This window comes from Colias eurytheme, chromosome 22 (assembly GCF_061535395.1).
Source record: "Colias eurytheme isolate Ceu_HAF_F1 chromosome 22, ilColEury1 Martin Lab GWU primary, whole genome shotgun sequence".
Taxonomy (NCBI): domain Eukaryota; kingdom Metazoa; phylum Arthropoda; class Insecta; order Lepidoptera; family Pieridae; genus Colias; species Colias eurytheme.
Genome location: NC_143001.1, coordinates 8,017,710 through 8,041,365, shown reverse-complemented (window position 1 = coordinate 8,041,365; position 23,656 = coordinate 8,017,710). Strand labels below are relative to the sequence as shown.

Below are 23,656 nucleotides of genomic sequence, written 5' to 3'. Positions count from 1 at the left end.
AATTCTGTCTTACAATAACTACATTTTTAACCTCTTTATCAGTCATTTGAAGATTGATAATTGTAACTAGAAGAGGCGTTATTTTTATTACTTTTTTTTAGTGCCAAAAATGTTATCTTTAACATACTACATGATTTTATTGTTAAATTATTTCAATTTCATACATTCCGCACCCATTGTTTATGAAAAACTCAATGGAAAACATACCTGAACAAATATTTTGACATCTTTGCAGTATGATAATGAAATATTACAGAATTGTCCACATCCGCAAGGTCGAGGCATTCAGTGATGAGTCTCCGCACAATTAGTGCTGATAACGCGCTGATAACAATCTCTTAGTAGACACGTAACATTTCTCAAAAGTACTAGTGAAAAAAATTGACAATTCTATAAAAAAATCGAAATTTTTTCTAAAAATCGAGCGAAAATTCGACTTAAAAAGTGCAATATGGAATGCAGATTGTGACGTTGCTAATTTTATTTTAAAAGTAAGTGAAAATGGAAGAAAAACTAATAAAGGAAATTGAATACGACCAATTAAACCAACTTTATGATGAATGTCTGGAATATCTTAATAAATACAGTGATTGCGACGAAGATCCCGGATACGAAACTGTACAAAATAATTCGAAATTAAATAATGATGAACCAAATATTGATTTTAAAGTTGTTAATGAAAATTCTCATGGAAGTTTGAATTCATTACCGGGAGAAACGAAATCTGAAAGACTGCGTCGATTATCGAAACAATTGCCTAAAATTATAATTACACAGAGTAATTCTAGTTTGGAAAAAAGGAATGACGAGGATAAGGAAAATCATTTTGTGCCGGTTATGCGGAATAGAAGGTATGTATGTTTAATTAAATTAAATTTTATGCTAGATATCGAGACGAATTATTTGTTTACAATTTTAGAGACAGTGCTTAGATGGCAAATGATTATATTAATTATTTGTGTCTTAAAAAATTAAAATAAGGAAGTTAATCCTTAAATATCAAAACAGAGCTAAGATTTTTTTGTTATATATCCTCTTATTTATGTCATATACAATGAATACTTAAGTAATCCTTAAATATCCAAGCAGTTATTATAATTTTTAAAGTGAATCCTCTTAGTTATATTTAATCCATTTTAAAAAACTGTTTAAATCACAAATAATATGTTAATCATCGTAGTTGATATAAATTTTATAGTCTAACTTTAACGGGAGATACAAGAAGATTAAATAGTCAAGTTGTTTGTAAAATATAAGTTAGTAGCTTTCTGCCCGCGGCTTCGCCCGCGTTTTCAAAGAAAAGCCCGCATAGTTCCCGTTCCCGTTGGATTTCCGGGATAAAACCTATCCTATGTGTTAATCCAAGTTACTCTCTATATGTGTCCTAAATTTCATTGTCATAGGTTCAGTAGTATTTGCGTGAAAGAGAATCAAACATACACATACACATCCATCCTCATAAACTTTCACATTTATAATATTAGTAGGATAGGATAGGATAGGATTAAAAAGTAGTAAGTCTAATCGAATCAGTCCTGAAATTGGTAAAAAATCTTCCGCTCTATATTAATTATTAATAGTAGGTAGGTATAGTATAAATATTAAAAATATGTCATAATATTATAAAATAATTTGGAAAATCCAAAAGTGCACGCCTCATAATTTTTTTTTAATAAATATTTATTAATTATTATTTTTGTTTATTTAATAACAATTAAACCACATCGAATCAGACCCTGAAAAATGAAAGGGTTCTATTCCTGAGCATACTCAAGCGTAAGAGAAAAAAAAAGACTCGATTAGTAAAGTATTTCGGTCGCTATCGTGTTAACAAGAAAAAGGATCCGCACATACAGACACACGGACGTCCAAGACAGAACTTTTTTAAACTGTTTTTTAACTAGTTTAAATAACAAAAATGACATCAAAAATATCATGAACGTTAAAAATAGTGTTTTTTCTTAATATGTGTGTGTATGTATTATCTTATAAGTGCAATGTATGATACATAAAGACATTTTAAGTTTGAAAAATCAGATGTTTTGCGCGAAGTGACAGTAGTACCCACCTCAACGCTTCGCTTATGAGGCGTGCAATAACTAAATTACGAAACACCAAGCTATTTTTGAACACAGAAATAAGTAGTTTCCCTTATCTAGATGGTAGATATTTATTTTATACCCGACACCCAACAAACACTGTTATCTTGGATTATGCAGTTGATGCTGTGTACAAAACTTGGCAGATGGTGTGAATGTTGTAAACCTTTAAGAATATGTAAATATATGATGATATTACTACCTGTAATATTACTGCATTCTGAATTAAACAGAAGGAAAATTAAAATTATTGTCGTTCAAAATTGTTGGTATTATTATTTCATAATAGTTTATACATGAAATAAAATATCCATTATCCATTCATTTACTTATATCTTAATAATATATATAAATCTCGTGTCACAATGTTTGTCCTCAATGGACTCCTAAACCACTTAACCGATTATAATAAAATTCGCACACCGTGTGCAGTTCAATCCAACTTGAGAGATAGGATAGTTTAAACATGTAGGTACCACGGGCGAAGCCGGGGCGGACCACTAGTTATTTAATAAAAATATATGATTTATTTTTCGAGATTATTTACAAAACAGAGTTTGGGGAAGGAAATTAGATTGATACTACCTATGTATATGTATACTTGACTAAAAATTTCACTTAGGTAAACTCGATTTACTTTCGATGTTAAGTATATCAGTACATAGTATAAAACAAAGTCGCTTCCTCTGTCCCTATGTCCCTTTGTACCTACGCTTAAATCTTTAAAACTACGCAACGGATTTTGATGCGGTTTTTAGGGTTCCGTAGCCAAAATGGCAAAAACGGAACCCTTATAGTTTCGTCATGTCCGTCTGTCCGTCTGTCCGTCTGTCCGTCTGTCACAGCCGATTTACTCGGAAACTATAAGTACTACAGTGATGAAATTTGATGGGAATATGTGTTGTATGAACCGCTACAAAAATATGACACTAAATAGTAAAAAAAAGAATTGGGGGTGGGGCCCCCCATACATGTAACTGAGGGATGAAATTTTTTTTTTCGATGTACATACCCGTGTGGGGTATCAATGGAAAGGTCTTTTAAAATGATATAAAGTTTTCTAAAAAACATTTTTCTTAAAGTGAACGGTTTTTGAGATATCAGCTCTCAAAGTCGTAAAAAGTATGTCCCCCCCCCTCTATTTTTATAACTACGGGGTATAAAATTCTAAAAAAAATAGAGGTGATGCATGCTAATTAACTCTTTCAACGATTTTTGGTTTGATCAAAGTATCTCTTATAGTTTTTGAGATAGGTTGATTTAACTGTAATTTATTATATTTGCTGCTACGGAACCCTTTGTGCGCGAGCCCGACTCGCACTTGGCCGGTTTTTATTAATAGATAGAGTGATTCAAGAGGAAGGTTTATATGTATAATAACATCCATTAAATAGTGGAGAAGTACTGTTATTTTTGAGGTTTCTAATGTGATGTCGTAAATAGTTACATTTTTTCCGCTTACATTGCAAACGCATGCTGAACCCTACGAGTTTTATCAAAATATTGTACTAAGTATTATACACATTGAAAAGTTCTACAGAAAAGTCCGCGATGGTATATGTCTATCTCTTATGGATAACCCACAATAACTTTTTGAAGTGAAAACTTCTTTAGCGGCGTTGGGTATAAAATCTTAAACTCGCGTCAGGACACGTGGCCTGATCGAAAAAGCGTAAGACGGATTTTTTTAGCCCTTATATTCCATGCGTAAGGATACCATTCCAAAATATCAAACATGCTGAACGTTAATAATCAAGTTTTCACTTCTGCCGGCACTCCCGGAGTGCAACCCGTCTTTTTTTTTAGAAGGGGGTGTATGTAGTGTGTGTTATTATTCGCAGTAATCGAATATCGTAAATTCAGCGGTTTGTGGCGCGGCGAATGGCGACACTCCTGCGAGAGCCAGTCGCCTGCCACTCGCCTACCTAAGTGTAATAAAGTATAAATTTATAAATGTAATAAGCATTCCGTTATTAAATGTTCAGCATATCCGGTATTTAATTTGAAGACCCCAGCCTCTGTACACTAAATACAGATCGATTAATCAATCAACAAATCGATCAATCGATCGATTAATCAATCGATCAATCAATCGATCAATCAATCGATCAATCATTCGATCAATCAATTATCGATCAATCAATTATCGATCAATCAATAATCGATCAATCGATCAATCAATAATCGATCGATCAATAATTGATCAATCGATATATCGATCGATCATTTCAATCGATCATTCAATCAATCAATCGATCAATTAATCGATCAATCATTCGATCAATCAATAATCGATCAATCAATAATCGATCAATCTATTATCGATCAATCAATAATCGATCAATCGATATATCGATCGATCAATTGATCCATCGATCGATCGATCAATCAATCAATAAATCGATCAATCAATAATTTATCAATCGATCGATCAATCTATCAATCGATCGATCGATCAATCAATCAATCGATCAATCGATATATCGATCGATCAATCAAATCAATCAATCAATAATCGATCAATCAATAATTTATCAATCAATAATTGATCAATCGATCAATCGATATATCGATCGATCAATCGATCGATCAATTGATCAATCGATCGATTGATCAATCAATCAATCAATCGATCAATCAATCTATCGATCAATCAATAATCGATCAATCATTATCGATCAATTAATAATCGATCAATCAATAATCGATCAATCATTCGATCAATCAATAATCGATCAATCAATAATCGATCAATCAATAATCGATAAATCGATCGATCAATTGATCGATCGATCAATCAATCAATAATCGATCAATCAATAATCGGTCAATCAATAATCGATCAATCAATAATCGATCAATCGATCAATCAATAATCGATCGATCGATCAATCAATCAATCAATAATCGATCAATCAATAATTGATCAATCGATATATCGATCGATCATTTCAATCGATCATTCAATCGATCAATCAATAATCGATCAATCAATAATCGATCAATCAATAATTGATCAATCGATCAATCGATATATCGATCGATCAATCGATCAATCAATCTATCGATCAATCAATAATCGATCAATCATCATCGATCAATTAATAATCGATCAATCAATAATCGATCAATCAATAATCGATCAATCGATATATCGATCAATCAATTGATCAATCGATCTTTATATTCAAGCTACTTTCACATATTGTTACATTCACAATACTTTAGGGGAAATATATGTATTTTATAAACAACATTAATGTTTGATATTTTTGCGATTAATTGTTTTAAACATATTTATTGAATAACTACTAGATAAGTAGGTAAATAGCTTGGAAAACTCTTTTCAATCAGGACATCCTTTATAACAGTTTACAACCTATTCTATGACCTACGGAATATACCCTTTAAAATTTAAAAAAGAAATCGATCCTTATCCGATTATTTCATTATATTATAGAACTTTATAATATTAAAGTAAATATATTGTTTACAATATTAAATAGTGAATGGATATGAATGTGATTTTTGTGTCAATTTCACGCAAAATCTACACAGTCGTTTTGAATAAAATTTGCTATGCAGATTGATTGGAATGAAATAACCATTGGCCGTAAAAAGATAACACGTTCCGTTCTAAATTTCTGATACAATGTTTATTTTATAATTATGTAATATTATGCTCATCTATCTATACTTTCTATAATAATATTATAAAGCTGAAGAGTGTGTTTGAACTACTGCTCCGATTTGAAAAAAATAGCCCATTTATCGAGGCTGCTATAGGCTATAGGCACATATATAGCCTAAAGCGCGATGATATTATCATCGCGCTATAAGACCAACAGGAGCGGAGTCACGCGGGTGAAACCGCGGGGCGCAGCTAGTTTCTACTATACCTACTACGACTATCTACATAATATTATTTTTTTATGCTGTTGTAGATCCATTTTATAAAATTCCATGTATCATAATATGTAAAATAATAAAATTTACAGAATACAGCCTCTCAGAAAGCGACACTGCGATTTTCCGAAACGACTCGTATCCAAAACCGGAGTCGAGAATGTAGCATTGATATCAAATGTACCTTTTGAGAAAATACGACTGCTCAATGACACTTTTCATACTTTGGTAAGGAATTAAATATTATTGTAATGTATAAATACCTACATTTTCATGGTATCATAATAAAAAAGCATACCTATGTACTTATTCTAACTTTTATTCAGATCTGATAAGTTTTTGTTTGAAAGTTTAACAAACATCCATTATGTCTTGATAACTCTCTAACGTCTGGGATCAGATGGGGCCGGGTGAGAAAATTGCCCTGAAATATTTATTTGTCCTGAAACTATCACGTTTATAGTATGTAAAGATAAACTTGTAATCATTTACAGGTGTTTATAATAAATTGTGAACTAGAAAATTTATAAATTTCCACCGAATGTAAATTGTTGCTTTTCTTGAACTATCGAATAGATACGTTCGATAGTTAAAAAAGGTAAATAAAAATACTTTGATGTCTTAGCAAAGTATTATTTCTAGAGCGGGAAAAGGCACTGAACCTATATTATAGTCTATTTTCTATACTGGAAATAATACTGCTTTACCTCCCTAAAATAATACAAAGCCTTTTTTACATTAATATACATATTGTATATTCAGATAAACCTCCGCTGGCGTTGGATAGTAATGGGCACGGTGTTCCTCCACTTCGCGATCTGGCTGGTATTTGCAGTATTCTGGTATATAACTGCGCTCGCGCATTATGACTTCGAGCCGGAGCCGCCGCAGCGCCTCTGTGTGACTGGGGGGAAGGACTTTGTCACTATATTCCTGGCTTCTGTTGAGGCACAGGTAAATATTAATAATTGTTTGCAATATTTGGAAAAAAATTAAACGTGAGCAATCACTTGCTTTCAAATTAAAAAAAAGATCATCAAAATCGGTTCACTAAGTCGAAACTTATGAGGTATCAAGCACGAAATCCTCAAGTGGTCGAAATTGGACAAACTTAAAAATGTAACAGCAGGCGCTTGTTTTAAAATTAACAAAATCTCATAAAAATCGGTTCACTTAGTCGAAAGAAATAAGGTATCAAACCAAAAAAAATTTTTCAACATTGTACAACACTGCATTTGTGTAGATAGGTATATGTTTATAAAACTAATTTTAATGTGATCGCTAAAATACTTATTAGTAAAATAAACAAACATTTTTAAATCGACCTCACCTAGTTCTTCTTATTCCTTATTCAATCCCATATCCTTTAGTTTCTGTTATCTGTGTTCAATCCACATCCCAAAGTCGGCAAACATCAAAGCTTCAACAAAATTTGAACTTCATAACTACAAAATTAGTCAATCGTGCAATTTACTTGAATTTGTGAATTACCAATAATGCTTTAATAAGGAACTATCTATTTACAGACAACGATTGGTTTTGGCGATAGAGCGATTGACGAAGAATGCCCGGAGTCCATCTTTCTTTTTGTTATGCAGGTAATCTTAGAAAATTTTTATTTAAACGAATTTAGCAACTGTTATAACAGTTTTATTTTAATTAAATTATAATTCGATTAGGTTTTAAACATTTTAATAAATAAATAAATAAAGGTTTACGGTATTAGTAGTTGCGTTAGCTACTATTGTGGTATTAGGTTAAAAAAATATTTAATTAAATATTATAATATGCATTTTGATCTTCTGTCTCCAAATTATTTGAAAATTTACAATTTTATTTTATCTTATATATACAGGGTGTCCCAAAAAGTAGTGATATACTGAAGCTGGGAGGTAGAGGACTTAGAGGGCTATCCGAATCACCCCCATGTGTGTTATGCGATTTTTCGTATTTTCGGAGTTATTACATTTTATTCAATTTTTCATCTATCGCCGAGTACGACGAGATTTTTATTTATGGTGACGTGAATTATTGCGCTAGATGCTTGATTTTTTTTGTGTGCTAAGCTGAAAGATAGGCCAATTCAGTATGGTAACATTTACTATCGTTAGATCTTCGAATGGAATAAAAAAAAAATTAAATGCCAAGAAAGATAAAATTACCCAGTATGTTCATAGCTTCAAGGGCCCATAAAAAAATAAAATCACATAAAAAAGGTTTTCTATTTGGCTTTTAAAAACTTGCTCTATCGATCAGGTAGCTACCCTAAAAATTTCATTTTATTATTCTGAAGGCTTCAATCGAAAAATTGAAATCTAAAAGTGGTAAGTGCAAAATTTTTATTAACATGATGATCATTTAAACCAATAAATAGGTGTTTAATTACCAGAATTTTTTTAAAATAGCCCTGCTGTTGCTCAATGCAAGTGGGACATCGCCGTAAAAAGTTGTCTTTTAAATGTCTGAATGCTCTTTTATCATTTTTAATGGTTTCTTCTGCTACTATGAATTTCCGGGTTATTTCGTCCAAATTGTGGCATTCTCTCAAGTAGCCGAGGTCTTTTTAGTATCCCCATTGAAACAAATCAAGGGGGCTTAGGTCGAGGGATCGTGGAGGCCAGGCTTTAAGGCAGGCGTCACCGGCGCATGCGCAGGCTGCAACGACCTATCCATCTTTCAGGATATTTTTGCCTTTTAGCCTGGCCTCCACGGTCTCCGGACATAAACGCTATTGAATTTTTTCCGTGGGGATACTACAAAGACGAGAGACTGCCACAATTTGGACAAAATAACCCGGAAATTCATAGTAGCAGAAGAAACCATTAAAAATGATAAAAGAGCATTCAGACATTTAAAAGACAACTTTTTACGGTGATGTCGCACTTGCATTGAGCAACAGCAATTTTCAATTTTTTATTTAAAAAAAAAAATCTGGTAATTAAACACCTATTTATTGGTTTTAATGATCATCATGTTAATAAAAATTTTGCACTTACCACATTTAGATTTCAATTTTTCGATTGAAGCCTTCAGAATAATAAAATGAAATTTTTAGTGTAGCTACCTGATCGATAGAGCAAGTTTTTAAAAGCCAAATGGAAAACCTTTTTTAAGTGATTTTATTTTTTATGGGCCCTTGAAGCTATGAACATACTGGGTAATTTTATCTTTCTTGGCATTTAATTCTTTTTTTTATTCCATTCGAAGATCTAACGATAGTAAATGTTACCATACTGAATTGGCCTATCTTTCAGCTTAGCACACAAAAAAAATCAAGCATCTAGCGCAATAATTCACGTCACCATAAATAAAAATCTCGTCGTACTCGGCGATAGATGAAAAATTGAATAAAATGTAATAACTCCGAAAATACGAAAAATCGCATAACACACATGGGGGTGATTCGGATAGCCCTCTAAGTCCTCTACCTCCCAGCTTCAGTATATCACTACTTTTTGGGACACCCTGTATATATCTTATATATAAAAATGAATCGCAAAATGTGTTGGTAAGCGCATAACTCGAGAACGGCTGAACCGATTTCGATAATTCTTTTTTTTATTTTATTCCTTGAAGTACGAGGATGGTTTTTATGTAGAGAAAACGTAAGTATGTACCACGGGCGAAGCCGGGGCGGACCGCTAGTTACTGATAAATGCTTAAAGAGATAAAATTATATTCTATACTTACTTGAATATTATGGTTTACTAGATACACCCTTAAACATATATAATTCAGCCTGATTTAATCATACTTCATTTTCAGTTAATATTAGGCACAGGTTTATCAGGCGTCCTGACATGTGTGGTATACGCGAAATTAACTCGACCAGAAAAACTGTCAAGAGATGGCGTTGGTTTTAGTAAAAAAGCTGTGGTAAGTACTTTGAATATATTTGTACCACAAAATATTCTTATAATTTTTAGCCTGTTTAATTAGATGAGTTTGTAGAAAATTTTTTGTTAATGAATTATGATTGTGATGAAGATGGTACCTTCCCATATTATTTTAATAAAATTATTTTCTCTTTGCTGTAATAATTTCATTTTAACCGACTTCATAAAAAATGAGGAGGTTCTCAATTCGGCCGGTATATTTTTTTAAGTACAGCAATATGATATGAATGGATTGTGTGCAATAAAACAATTTAATGAATTATTTAGTAAATTTGTCATTTTGTCTTAATAAATATACACAACTTACCTACACAATTCCAAAATCCAATTGTCATTGATAAATTAATAATTTTTGTTTCTACCCTCAAAATTACCAAATAAAAATCATTCCGTTATAGATAAGCATGCGCGACGGACGTCTCTGCCTCATGTTCCGCGCCTGGGACCTCAACTACGACCATATTATTTGTTCTGAATTTACTGCACATTATATACAAACACGCAAGTAATAAAACATACTTCTTATTTATCACACTAATGTAATACCTATACCTGATTTTAAGCTATAATATTACCTATGTATAAGCATTATATAGCGGTTTAATAATTCTAGCGATATAATTATGAGCGATATAATGCACAATTTTTTATGTTACAAAATAAATCTTTGTTCAATTTACAAGTAAACCTTAGCAACAGTTATTTTACAATATTGATAGATATCACGAAATTATTAACAGTTTTTATTTAACTACTTAATACCAATAATTATTGAATCATGACAATCAAAATTAATCAGTTAATAATGTAAAATGATTTTCGCAAAAACACCGCTAATAATTAAAGGATGATTCAAACATGCCCTATGTCGCGGGGCAGGGCATTGAAATGTGAATGGATATTGTTTTATTTGTTTCCCGGTTCCGGCACGGCCCCGTCCCGGCACGGGGTAGCGTGAATCATTCTATACACTAAATTTTCCAGAACAAAAGAAGGCGAGGTGATACGCTACTACGCGCACTCGTTGCGTCTGCAGCAGCGCCAGTTCCTCTTGTGGCCGGTCACATTGCTCCATGTGATTGATGCTGACAGTCCCCTGTATCGCTTCACGCCGCAGCACTTGGCTGACAATAGGTATATATTATATTAGAAACAAATGAGGAGTGATTTGACCTAATTATTATCACGCGTCAAGGTTAGGGTAGGTTATAAGTTATAACGTATCCTGTAAAAGTTCGTAAGACGATACGTTTAATCCAAAAATGATACATTCATAGTAGGTTCCTAAATCCTACATAATGGTATTGCATTCATGGCCATACATTCGTAAAACATAACCATTCCAAACGAGTAAATTAAAAAAAATCTTATGAAACTATACCTAACCTATACGATTAGGTAAGACCTAACCAAAATGAGTTAGTTACGAAGAATTTAATGGTACATATATGGTATCTTTAGCTAGATTTAGTTAATTATAAAAAAAAGACGTGTGGCACTCGGGGACTGCCGCGGTAAAGCTATTGCATAGCATGCTTTCAAGCCACACCTCCGTGTACGTCGGAGTGGGGAGCGTGAGGTTTTTTCGTTACGGAATTTCTCGATTCGGTCCCCGCGCTCAAGGCCCGCGATAGAAGCTATGCATAATGCAATAGCTTAACAACATGCAAAGTACAACATAGTAAAGTGTAAAGTATCTACTAATAGAATCATCTGGAAATTTTAAAAGATTCTTATGAATCTTAAACTTTCTTTTCCAGTTATGAAATAACAGTAAGTCTAAAAGGAGCCTCAGCATCGATGGGCACCTTCACGCAGAGCCAGACTTCATACCTTCCAAGAGAGGTGGTGTGGGGACACAGGTTCCCTTCTGTTGTAAGGTAAAACTATTATTGTTTTGTATTTTTATTGGACATAATACTAGAAATAACAAAATAGAGTTCATTTTCAAAACGTTCTTGAGCTTTTGGTATATTCCTACTGGTCTTTTAAAAATATTAGATATGGTATCTGTAAATAAGTTTGTCTATACAAATATTATAAAGAGGAAAGGTTTGATTTTTTATTTGTTTGTTTGTATGAATTGAATAGGCTCCGAAACTACTTGGCAGATTTGAAAAATTCTTTCACTGTTGGAAAGCTACATCATTTCTGAGTGACATAGGCTAGGTTTTATCCCGGAAATCCCACGGGAACGGGAACTATGCGGGTTTTTTTTTTGAAAATGCGGGCGAAGCCGCAGGCGGATTGCTAGTAAATTATAAAGACTATAAACATCAATCTAGGCGATGAAAACACTAACAACAATTTTGAAGGCAAACATTTCTATGTTTGCAAATTGCAGTTTCTGTTTAAATTTTAGAAAAACATTTATTTACGAATTTGATAGTGACTTTTGATTTGATATTATCTTTTTTAATATAATATGAATTAATAAAATCTTTATACTTTAAAATATATGATCAAAAAGTTAATTACGTTAAAAAATTTTACGCTACCATCATTTCTAACAAATATGTATTTTATGTCAATAGATACGACACAAACAAACAGAAGTACGTGATAGACCACCACAAGCTGGACACCACAGAGCCTGTAGATACTCCATACTGCAGCGCTTATCAATTGGAGAGGTAAAGTAAATCACTCATCAAGTAAATAACAATTGTATTTTAAAAATTAATCACTTAAAAACCACTAGGCAGATTTTGATAAAAGTTTATTCGGTGATATATCAATGTAAAATGCAACTAATAGGCTACATTTTATTTGAAAAAAAAATTTTAAGGGTGGTAATTCAAATAACTGTGACAAACGTAAAAAATAAATTGATTCTTTATTTAAAGTCTCTAAATGCATTTTTCGTCAAAAAGTAAAAAAAATAAAATTACAACGTCTTCTAAAATCCACGAATTAATTTTATTTACACGCGAAAGAAACCGGGGGCAAAGAGTTAGTATAAATTAATAAACTATATTGATAAGGAAGCGAAAAAATTCGATTTTTTCACACAATTTATAATCTGTAAGAACAGATTTACACACACATACCTACGCACGTTCAAGAAGTGTGCATAATATGATTGTGTAAACTTTCTAAAATTAATAATTTACTTAAATTAGTAATAATAATTATTAGTAAATTATTATAATTATTATATTATTTTTCAGTGGATCAAAATGTTCAGACAAATCAGACAGGCCCGGCACTCCGGGCAGCTTCAGTGAGAAAGTGTCAACCTTTCATCTTCAGAGGACGTCATCTTTTAAGAGGAAACTAAATAGAATTGATATTGCTAATAATATTAATAAGTAACAATTTGTAACCTACTAGTGAAATTAGTAAAACATATTAAACATGTGTATTGTTAAGAATATGGACCAAGAAGCTTATATCTAATACACTGGAGATTGCACTATGACCAATAACTTGTAACAAGAAAATATGACGTTGAATGACACCTGTATGTTTTTTATCCCTTTCACACCTAACTTGACAATTTAATGGTCATAGTGCAATCTCCAGTGTACCTATTAGATATATAAGCTTCTTGATATGGACCAATGATAAATCATTTAGGCATTTGTTCTGCATTTTTTACATCGACTTCTATTTTTTGAAGTGAAATTTCTTTAGGCGCGTTGAGTCAAGTGTCAAGGTCGCGTCAATCGTCATGGGAATGCCGTCACGTCATGGAGTAAACCGTCAATTTGGTATCTTTGAAAATGCTAAAGTAATTTCACTTCTGAAACGTGTGCTAGGCTCATACGATTTTTTTATTATTTTATAAGTTAAACTATATCAGTATTGTCATTTAATATTGTAAGCAAGACAAATGATTGTGTCGGAAAAAACAATAAAAAGTGTATATTGTGCGAATGATAATAAAGATTTAACATTGCATTATTCTGGTTTTATTTCTCATCATTACTTCGTAAGCTAATTGCATAAATAAAAAAAATAAATAAAAATACGCAAATATTTTTCTACCCTCCTCTTGTGTGAGAAAACCTCGTTTTCAGTCTGTCATCGCCAATCGCCACGCCGCGATTCAATTGCCTGAAAAAGTGTGTTTTTTGTTATTAATAAATTATAATTTGCACTAATCAGTTTCCTTTAAAAAGTTTAAATTGGTTACATATAAAAGCATTATAGTATTTATTTGATATTTATCTGCAACTTGTAAACAGTTTCATATCAATCACAATTAATAAGATACTTTACAAACGCCTGCTGAAATTTACAAGTACAAACTACCTACATTATCTTTTCAGCTTTAGATAGGGGCAAAGAAATTATGTTCGTTCATATCAACTGCATTGACCGCCTCCTTGGTACAGTGGTTGACGCGTGAGCGTAGAACCGAGGGGTACTGGGTTCGATTCCCGGTGGAGACGAAGAAAAAAAAAAGATGTCTCGGTCTGGTAGGATACAGAAGGCTGATCACCTACTTGTCCCTAAAGAAAATCGATCAGTGAAACAGATGTATGCATAATGCATCTGCCCCTTACCCCGCTAGGGGACACGGGACTTCACTATATCAACTACATTACCTAGGTATGAGGTAAAATATAAAAAAAAATTGGGCTCTAAATTGAAGAAATCAAGGCCACAAATATAATGAAAATGTTAAAATTTAAAATAAATTGAGATTGTATGTATACTCGAAAATGTATGATTAATATCATACATTTTTGAGTAGCTATCTATTTTATTGAGATACATTTTATGTAGCTCATTTGTATTGGGTATCATGCCTTTAGTATTCCCCTGCATTTAGGATGCATGTCTTTTGCATAGTGAACGGAACTCAATTTCTGAGATTCTGTGTACCGATGCGTGCGAAAGCAGCATCGCTCACCACACTTGTTAGTAACCTGTTGCTGTAATTATTATAAATCATTGCACTTTTCGAAGGCTTGTGATAAGTAGAAAAAAGGAAACAATATCTTACATCCATACTAATATTATAAATGCGAAAGTAACTCTGTCTGTCTGTCTGTTACTCAATCACGCCTAAACTACTGAACCAATTTGCATGAGGTATGGAGATATTTTGATACCCGAGAAAGGACGGCTAAGCTAAGGCTACTTTTATTGCGAAATATGTACCACGAGCGAAGCCGGGGCAGACCTCTAGTTAATATATAACCTTTTAAGTCGAATGTAAATGCCGTAGGTACGTAATATTATTTAACCCATTGAGCCCCGAACGGCCCGATCTATTGTGTCTGTGATTCCGGGGCCTGAGTTATTAAGGTTCCATGTCAATATTTTGCTAGGTACTTCCTAATAACTGATACGATTACATATCGACTGCATATCAAAATATTATCTAAACCGTATCTATGAAAATAAAAGAACGAGCTGCAAGATAACTCTATAAATTATAATAGATACTTCATATTTGCAATATAAGTTTTTCATAATTTCCTTATTCATAAATTATTTCTTAGTTGTATAATTTTCCGCCATTTCGCGAGCCTTGAAGTTAAGCAAATAAATGTGAACGCACGACCTATATTCCGAGCCTGTGTTATTGTTGTAAATATATCTAATACTGATATAGGTATTCCTTATCTCTAAGGTGCGACATATTATCTTGACATGAGATAAAAACCAGTATTCGAAAATATACTGAGAATATATTGTGAAAATCAACGTCGAACTAAATAGAAGTGATAATCATTTTATGGTCGTAAATAGTTTTATTATAGTAGAATTAGATTAATTTATTGCAAAATCATGTAGTGTTTTAAATGTTAGATTAAATAGACTTAAAGTGACAAAAATAAGTGAAATAAAATGGCAAATAACAACTATGAAAGCGAGAGACGTGGTAGCAGAAACAGGGCGCTAGAAAGATCGCTAAGCTACTCCGAAGCTATAGGTAGTGGATCTGGTCGCTCATCCATAGAAATACCAAGAATGGCTCACACCGAAGTTTACACCAATGAAGAGATGAAGAAACAATTCAGAATATCGCAGACATACGTAGAAGGGAAGGAAATAGCTTTTCCAAATATAACAACTAACGTTGATACAAAAGTACCTATACATTTTGATGGCGAACACATATATTCTCAGTCTAGTGAGGATGAACATACTGACGATGGTATTATAATGACGATTGATGTTGATACAGAAAGTCCAAAATCGTCTGAAAAGAGGAACATTTCTGATGCTTCAACGCAACCTTTGGTTGGATCTAATTCTCCAAATGATACGTATGATAGTATAGAACGAGCAGACACGTTTAATGATAGCACGTACAATGAACCGGCGACTTTTGGATATGCTACACCGTATACTAGTCGAAAGAAAACGGGAAAGAAACGGAGGTAGGTTATATTTTCGACAAATTAAAAAAGGGGCTATAAAATGAACTATGTCGTTTGTTTTGAACGTCGGTTAAAATAAAATTGGAATGGTTGTAACGAGTTTTTATAAATTAATTGATAACTGTGCAAACATACTAGATTATATTAATATGTTTATGTGTGTCTGGTTGTTGAGACTTGATAATATATGAAACGAAATTGAGCCATTGCTGATTTAGAAACAAAATTTATAAAACTAAATGAATTTGTTCAATTAACCCATTGACCACCGTAAGGCCCGATCGGGGCGCGACACAATAGATTTTCTATTGTGTCTGTGATTCCGAGGACTGATGGATTAATAAAGAAAATATACTAAAATCTTTTAGGTTTAATATTGTCATTGTAAAATGAACTTTAAGTCATAGAATATAGTAGTGATGATACAATGACTACTTAATAAACACGTGAGTGACATTGATAAGTTTTTAATTATAGTAGAGCCATTTTAATAGGCAACATTTGACAGTTCAACAAAATTCAAGAACGTAACCTAGTAACGACGACATAGAATAACATGATATTTCGTTTTGTTAGAACTGTACATTTGCTTAACTTTTTTCAATTACGACTACATATTTATAATAATAATGACCGATACAAGTAATTTTAAGATTTCATTTTACTGATAAAACCATTCTAAACATAATATACAATTTCTGAATTGAAGAACTGACGTCACTACAATTTTGTGTCAATAAACCTTTTTTCTTTTTAAATACCAGAGACGTTACTCTAAAAATCGAAATCTGAAATCTAGAATCGAATGCATTGATTACTTGTGAATAAAAATCATCTTAAATTAATAAATTCGATTGACAAATGTTTCAAATCCGTATCGATTAATTCACTTTAATCGATGTTTTTAAGCAGGTTACCTCTCTTCGAAGATAAAATTGATAGACGTCAAATGTTGCCTATTAAATTGGCTCGACAATAACAAACAAAAAGATCTCACAGAAATTCGATACCCTTCAGATATTGAATCATAATGTTTATCAGCTGATAAGATATCGAATAACGTTTTTTTGCGAAGTAGATGAGGTTTCCAAATGTTTCATGTTTCCTAAAATAATTGATGCTTACAATTTGTTTTCCCAAAATCTTATCTGTTTATAAAGTCTATTATTAATGTTATTTTTTTGTTATTTAAAGAAGTTACTCCATGACGTGACGGTATTGTCATGATGCGACGTTCGAATTTGGAAAGAAATTTCACTTCAAAAATACGTTTTTAGTCGTTTTAGATTTTTACTATGATATTGTTTTAAATTAGATATTATTTTCAGACGTCAACACGGCATCGGTAGACAAATTCGTTCTAGAAGGGTGGTGTATAAGGGTGGGGAAGAAAATGTTCCCATTAGGAGCAATATACCCGCAAAGTCGATGAAATATTTTAGAGATATTGTGAATACAGTCGTAAGTTAATTATTTGTTTATATACACTTGTCTGAGCGCTGTGATTCGCTTGTTTCGATCCTGTATGAAAATCTATGATACAATGGCCTTTTGGAATAACATAATTTAGCTGTACTGATTAATTAAAAATAATAAAAATACGTGTGGCACTCGGGGACTGCCACGGTAAAGCTATTGCATAGCATGCCTTCAAGCCACACCTCCGAGCCCGTCGGAGTGGGGAGCGTGAGGTTTTTTCGTTACAGAATTTCTCGATTCGGTCCCCGCGCTCAAGGCCCGCGATAGAAGCTATGCAATAGCTTAATAATTTAAAAATGTAAAGCATTTAAGATGTTACGCAATGGTTACACATATAAAAATCTTATCTTTACCAATTTCTATTACTGCATGAAATGTTACCCCTATGTACAAATAAACGTATGGCTTTAATTTCTAATCAAAGATAAAACCAAATATATTAAAATAAACAAACCAGGAGGTTTCTAAAATGTATGAATCACATAAATTACTACTACATCATTCTATTCACAACTTTACTATTTAAATCACTTAACAGACACACAATCACACAACAATACGAAAATCACGAAAATCACATCACGATTATAACTCTTATACATTTTAGATAAACAGTAAATGGCGATACCTCATTCTCCTAATGGTGTGTGCCCACTTCTTATTCTGGATGCTCTTTGCCAGCATCTGGTATGTGGTGTCAGCATCATATCAGGAGGATATTGGAGATGGGAAGGAGCACTGTGTGACCGGTACTTCATCCTTTGCCGGTATGCTTATGATGGCTGTAGAGACTCAGGTAATTTGTTCGCGTCTGTAATCGAATGTTGCCAATTTTTTATTTGAAAAAAAAAGTAGTTATGTTTTTTTTTCTTTAGTTAATTAATACGATTTTTTATATTAAACTCTGTTTTGAACACCAATTTTAAATTTTAAATAAGCAATGGTGCAGAATTTAATACAATATAGAAACAAAGAATTTGCATTTTATAACAATCCTTAATTTTCGACGAGTCCAATATCTATTTTAGAATAATTAAATAAATAAAAATTTTCATTTACTAACCAATATAATTAACATAGCTATTATTTTAAACTACAAAAATTTTATTATATTTTCTTATAGATGACAATCGGGTATGGAGTTCGGTTTCCCAACGAAGAATGTCCTGAAGCGATCATAGTTATGGTTCTAGAGGTGAGAATTTATTTATTTCATTATAATTTTAAATTATTTATAACATTACAAGTAACAATGTAATAAAGATTTAAAAATTATGACCATAAACGTGAAATTGTCTTTTATAGACCATAATAAAAAACAAAAGATTAAAAAAAATAATATTCCACATTCAAATTTGAAATCATCTTTACACCACTTTTTTCGTATCAGATCCGTTAGTTTCAAGGTCACATCTGTGGTCACATCCATATATTTTGTTAGTGTTATCTAATATTCACTATAGCAGAAATAATATTTTAACGTAAAAACAATTGGTCCGGGAGCCAGCAGCAGATTTTATGACCAAGTTCCTCTCAAGCGGTAATTAGTAAAATGCATCAAAGTATAGTATTATGAAGCCTCGTGAACGTCAGCTGGAGCTCGGTTGGGGGGAAGAGCGGTTATAGCCTCCCGTATCAGCTGACGGTTTTTCCACCAAGATACAGCCAGCTGACATATATATTTATCCACAGTTACATATAAGCTATCATCAGGTAAATTTTTGTTTGAGAGGAAATAACGGAAAATAAATTTTTCTTTAAATTTAACTTTCATGTTCGAGACACCAGCTGACGTATAATACAACATGTTGTAACCAGCTGACTATTTTTTTTCGTTGAGATATTGGGTTAGCTACAATTTGACAAATTTTTAGCTGAGAGGAAATAAATGAATGAATGTATTTTTTTCCTATGTGCGTGGGAGGCTACAACCGCTCACCCCCCCAACCGAGCGCCAGCTGACGTTCACGAGGCTTTATAATACTATACTCTCATGCGTCTGACGAATTATCTCTTGAGAGGAAATAATGAACCAAATTTGCACCTGGCTCCCTATATAGTATACTGTAAAAAGTATTTGACGTCCAATCGTGTGTGCGTTAGTGTGCCGTTTTTAACATCGAATGTTGTGTTGGTAAAATATCTAGAAGATAATATATTTTAAGTACAAGGGTGCTGTTACACCAATAATGTGCGAGGATGTGTAGCGAGGAATGTGTTTGTAAGAACCAATCATATCGCTTCATTTAGTTTGAAGTTTGAAGTGTTTAGCGTTTGAAGCGATACTATTGGTTATATTCAAACAATTTCCTCGCACATTATTGATGAAAAAGCAGCCTTCTTCTTAAAATAGCATTGTTGTCAAACGTGTATTTCGTGGGTTAATAATACATATATATGTAACTAGATTTCCGCCCGCGGCTTCGCCCGCGTTTTCAAAGGAAAACCCGCATAGTTCCCGTTCCCGTGGGATTTCCGGGATAAAACCTACCCTATGTGTTAATCCAAGTTACCTTCTATATGTGTGCTAAATTTCATTGTAATCGGTTCAGTAGTATTTTTCTATGTAATTATCTATTATATCCAGATTGTGGCAGGAACGGCACTATCCGGAGGATTAACTAGTTTATTGTTTACAAAGCTTGTGCGGCCAAATAAACATGTGTCTTCTGTTGGGTTTAGTAAGAAAGCTACGGTAAGTTTGAATTTAATCTTTAACTATCTACCCACGTAATTTTGTCTAAACTCTAAAGGAATATTTTTTTTCTCTCTTTTGGAATATTTTTCGTAGCTACCCCGCCAGCTATGTAATTTGCTGTGAACCAGTAATTTCTGAGATAGCACGTTCAGCGAAACAAACAGGCAAACTTTTCAGCTTTATTTTTTAAATTATAGTTTTATAACTATTGAGTAGCCGCCCTTGGTAGCCGCCCGGGTTGACATTTTCTTTTAAATATTCGTGTTTACAAATTATCTGACAATTAAAAGAAAATAATAGAAAGCTGCCTCTGCCGCTGTCATAAGTAACTTTTACGTTTACTAACATTTTCATTAATTTATAACTATGTATTTATTTGCAGGTATGTCTCCGAGACGGGAAAATGTGTTTACAGTTTCGTGTATGGGATCTGATGAATGTACATTTAATTGGCAGCTCCATCACCGCTTATTTATTGAAACCTATTAGGTAATATATTTAATTATAAATCTAAACGTTCAACAAACATCTAAAATACACCACATTTTATGTATAAAGTCCTCCGCCGCGTCTGTCTGTCTGTCAGTTCGAGATATACTCAGGAATTACTGCATTGATTTTCATTATACCACATATTATTATACAATGATTTTTGATATGATGATGAGATTTTAAATAATAATTTGTTGAGTTTTCGATAACGACTTTTAAATAAATGAAAATCGTGATAGTTACGGATTTAAACGAATTCTTGGTTGTTTGATTTGTGTCCGTTCTGTCGGATGTTCCATAGCGATGCGTGAATAGGTATGCTATTTTTTTCCACCTATTTTGACTTAAGTACCTGTTTACACCTGCTTGCCAGGTAGTTATACACTGAAATGAGTAGGCAAGCATACCTAGGCATATTCTGTGTATCAAAAACTATATCAGTCAAATAAATTTCATTTGGTTATCAAAAATATGAAGGTGATTAAAAAAAATCGATAAAAGTTAATTAATTAGCCATGACCACTTTTCGATAGGCAAGCAATTATAGGCATATTTGTTTATAAAAAATATTTAATAAAAAAATACGTCTCATCTGATTATCAGATCGGTGAAGGACGATCTCCCACGGGCTCTTAGACCAAAAAAGAAAGCTAGAATCATACTAGAGCATTTTACAAGCAACAATTAAAACCTTCAATCTATATTTAATTCAGCCTAGCTATGAGATAAACTATTATTTCATTTCTATTATTTCATTTCAGAACACTAGAAGGGGAACTAGTACCAAACTACATTCACCAGTTGAAACTAAAAGAAGCCACGTCCTTCCTCCTCTGGCCAATCGTAGTTGTTCATGAGATAGACCATGAGAGTCCATTGTATGATCTGTCGGCTCAAGATATGATGGATTATAGGTAAAATTATTATAGGTATTTTAGTGAATGTATTAATGGTAAAACTATTCAAAAATGCGGCTAAACTGTAAATGTACAGTTTAGCCGCATTTTTGAATGCAAATTCCACGCCCTATAATGATAGGGCGTGGAATTTGTTATCACGCTAAGCAAGTATTGTTTGTCAGGTTGACATTGTCAAGACGATAAATATGCGTACCTAACAAAAACAAGATGGAGTAACTTTCTATAGTAATTTTTTGATTTTCAAAAATTCGTAGTAACTCCAAAACTAAAAGTTTCCGTCAACTGAAATTTCAGATTTAGGTTCCATAGGACAATAGGTAACCACAAAAAAATTTACGACTCTCAACTCGACACCCTATTGAGTACAGTTTTACCAAAAATGCTTCTAAAAGAAGTAGAATTAAATAAATAAATGATGGTAAAACTATGTTATGAGTTATGACTACATATTCAAGTGTACACAATAAGTCCTGGGTTCAATTCCCTGTGAGAATTAATAATGTCAAGCTGGACACGTACGCCTGATAATCTACTTATTCCGTTAAGAAAAAGTTGTTTATAGTCGATTTTTTTGATTTTTCGATGACTTTTAGGACACTTTAAATATATTTTTTTCAAAGAATTTATTTCATTTTGTATGAACTTCATACTAATAAATATAATATTTCTGTTATAGGTTCGAGATAGTTGTATGTTTGACTGGATCGTCAAAGAGCATGGGAACAGTCACGCAAAGCCGAACGTCGTACTTGTCGAAGGAAATCATTTGGGGATATCGCTTCAAAAACATTTTGAAGTAAGTGGAAAATAGAAATAAATACTTATGTTAAATACAATAAATATTAAATATCACTTTTTGGTACTTATAATAATTATCCACTATAATTTACTCGGTTGTGAACTTAGATACCTACTTAGTTTGATTTCTACTGTTTTTTTGTTTGATATGTAACACAGCGCTATTTAGTCTCAAAGTAAGCAAAACACAAGTAGGTACTGTAGAAATACGACAACTAAAACTAATTAAAAATCAACCTATAATTTTAACTGTTCGTAAATCGTGAGAATCAATTAGAATAATTTGTTTATAATCCATACTAATATTATAAATGCGAAAGTAACTCTGTCTGTCTGTCTGTTACTCAATCACGCCTGAACTACTGAACCAATTTGCATGAAATTTGGTATAGATATATTTTGATACCCGAGAAAGGACATAGGATAGGTTTTATCCCGGAAATCCTACGGGAACGGGTTTTTCTCTGAAAACGCGGGCGAAGCCGCGGGCGGAAAGCTAGTATTTAATATGTTTCAATAATTCTCTCCATTCGAATCACAATCGTTTTACACAGAGTTAGTATCCCACAAACTTATCAGTTATTACATAGTAAAATAACAATTTCAGATACTCAAAAAAAGATGAAGCGTACATCATCGACACAGAAAACCTGAACACAGTAGAGCAAGTAGAAACACCGCTCTGTAGCGCAAGTAGACTAAAAGAATTCGAAGAAGACATGAAGTCAGAACAAATCCTGTCGACTCCAGACCTTTCTGTGTCCCCGACGATAATATCATTGAATAGAGAAGATTCTATTATGTCAAAAACTGGCGAATCTGTGACGTCAAGCCCTTCATTGAATAGAACTGGCACGCAGAGGAGTTATGGGTGGAATTTTAAACGGTTCTATCCGAAAAGACAGGACAGGAGTGGGGTGGAGTCGTGATTTTTTTTGTATTAATTTTATGTTATGACAATTATGAAAGAAATATAAATTATGAATTGAACCTTTGGACCTAATTGACAAATACAATTAATTTTCCA

At 32.7% G+C, this 23,656-nt stretch overlaps 2 protein-coding genes across 2 annotated transcripts; both read left to right on the top strand.

Annotated features, from left to right (window-relative positions):
* The first annotated feature begins 379 nt into the window (after positions 1-379).
* LOC149898792 (G protein-activated inward rectifier potassium channel 3-like) lies at positions 380-13,381 on the top strand. Its single transcript, XM_090115192.1, has 12 exons — positions 380-851; positions 1,516-1,532; positions 3,459-3,462; positions 6,098-6,233; positions 6,768-6,959; positions 7,532-7,603; positions 9,771-9,881; positions 10,300-10,406; positions 10,886-11,035; positions 11,662-11,781; positions 12,436-12,534; positions 13,072-13,381. Exons 1-12 carry the CDS (start codon positions 502-504, stop codon positions 13,214-13,216), a joined length of 1,503 nt encoding a protein of 500 aa, XP_089971318.1. The 5' UTR covers positions 380-501; the 3' UTR covers positions 13,217-13,381.
* A 2,189-nt stretch (positions 13,382-15,570) lies between these two features.
* LOC149898791 (G protein-activated inward rectifier potassium channel 3-like) lies at positions 15,571-23,656 on the top strand. The gene is made up of 9 exons (XM_090115205.1): positions 15,571-16,242; positions 17,571-17,703; positions 18,329-18,517; positions 18,845-18,916; positions 20,309-20,416; positions 20,802-20,908; positions 21,673-21,825; positions 22,508-22,627; positions 23,237-23,656. Exons 1-9 carry the CDS (start codon positions 15,707-15,709, stop codon positions 23,556-23,558), a joined length of 1,740 nt encoding a protein of 579 aa, XP_089971331.1. The 5' UTR covers positions 15,571-15,706; the 3' UTR covers positions 23,559-23,656.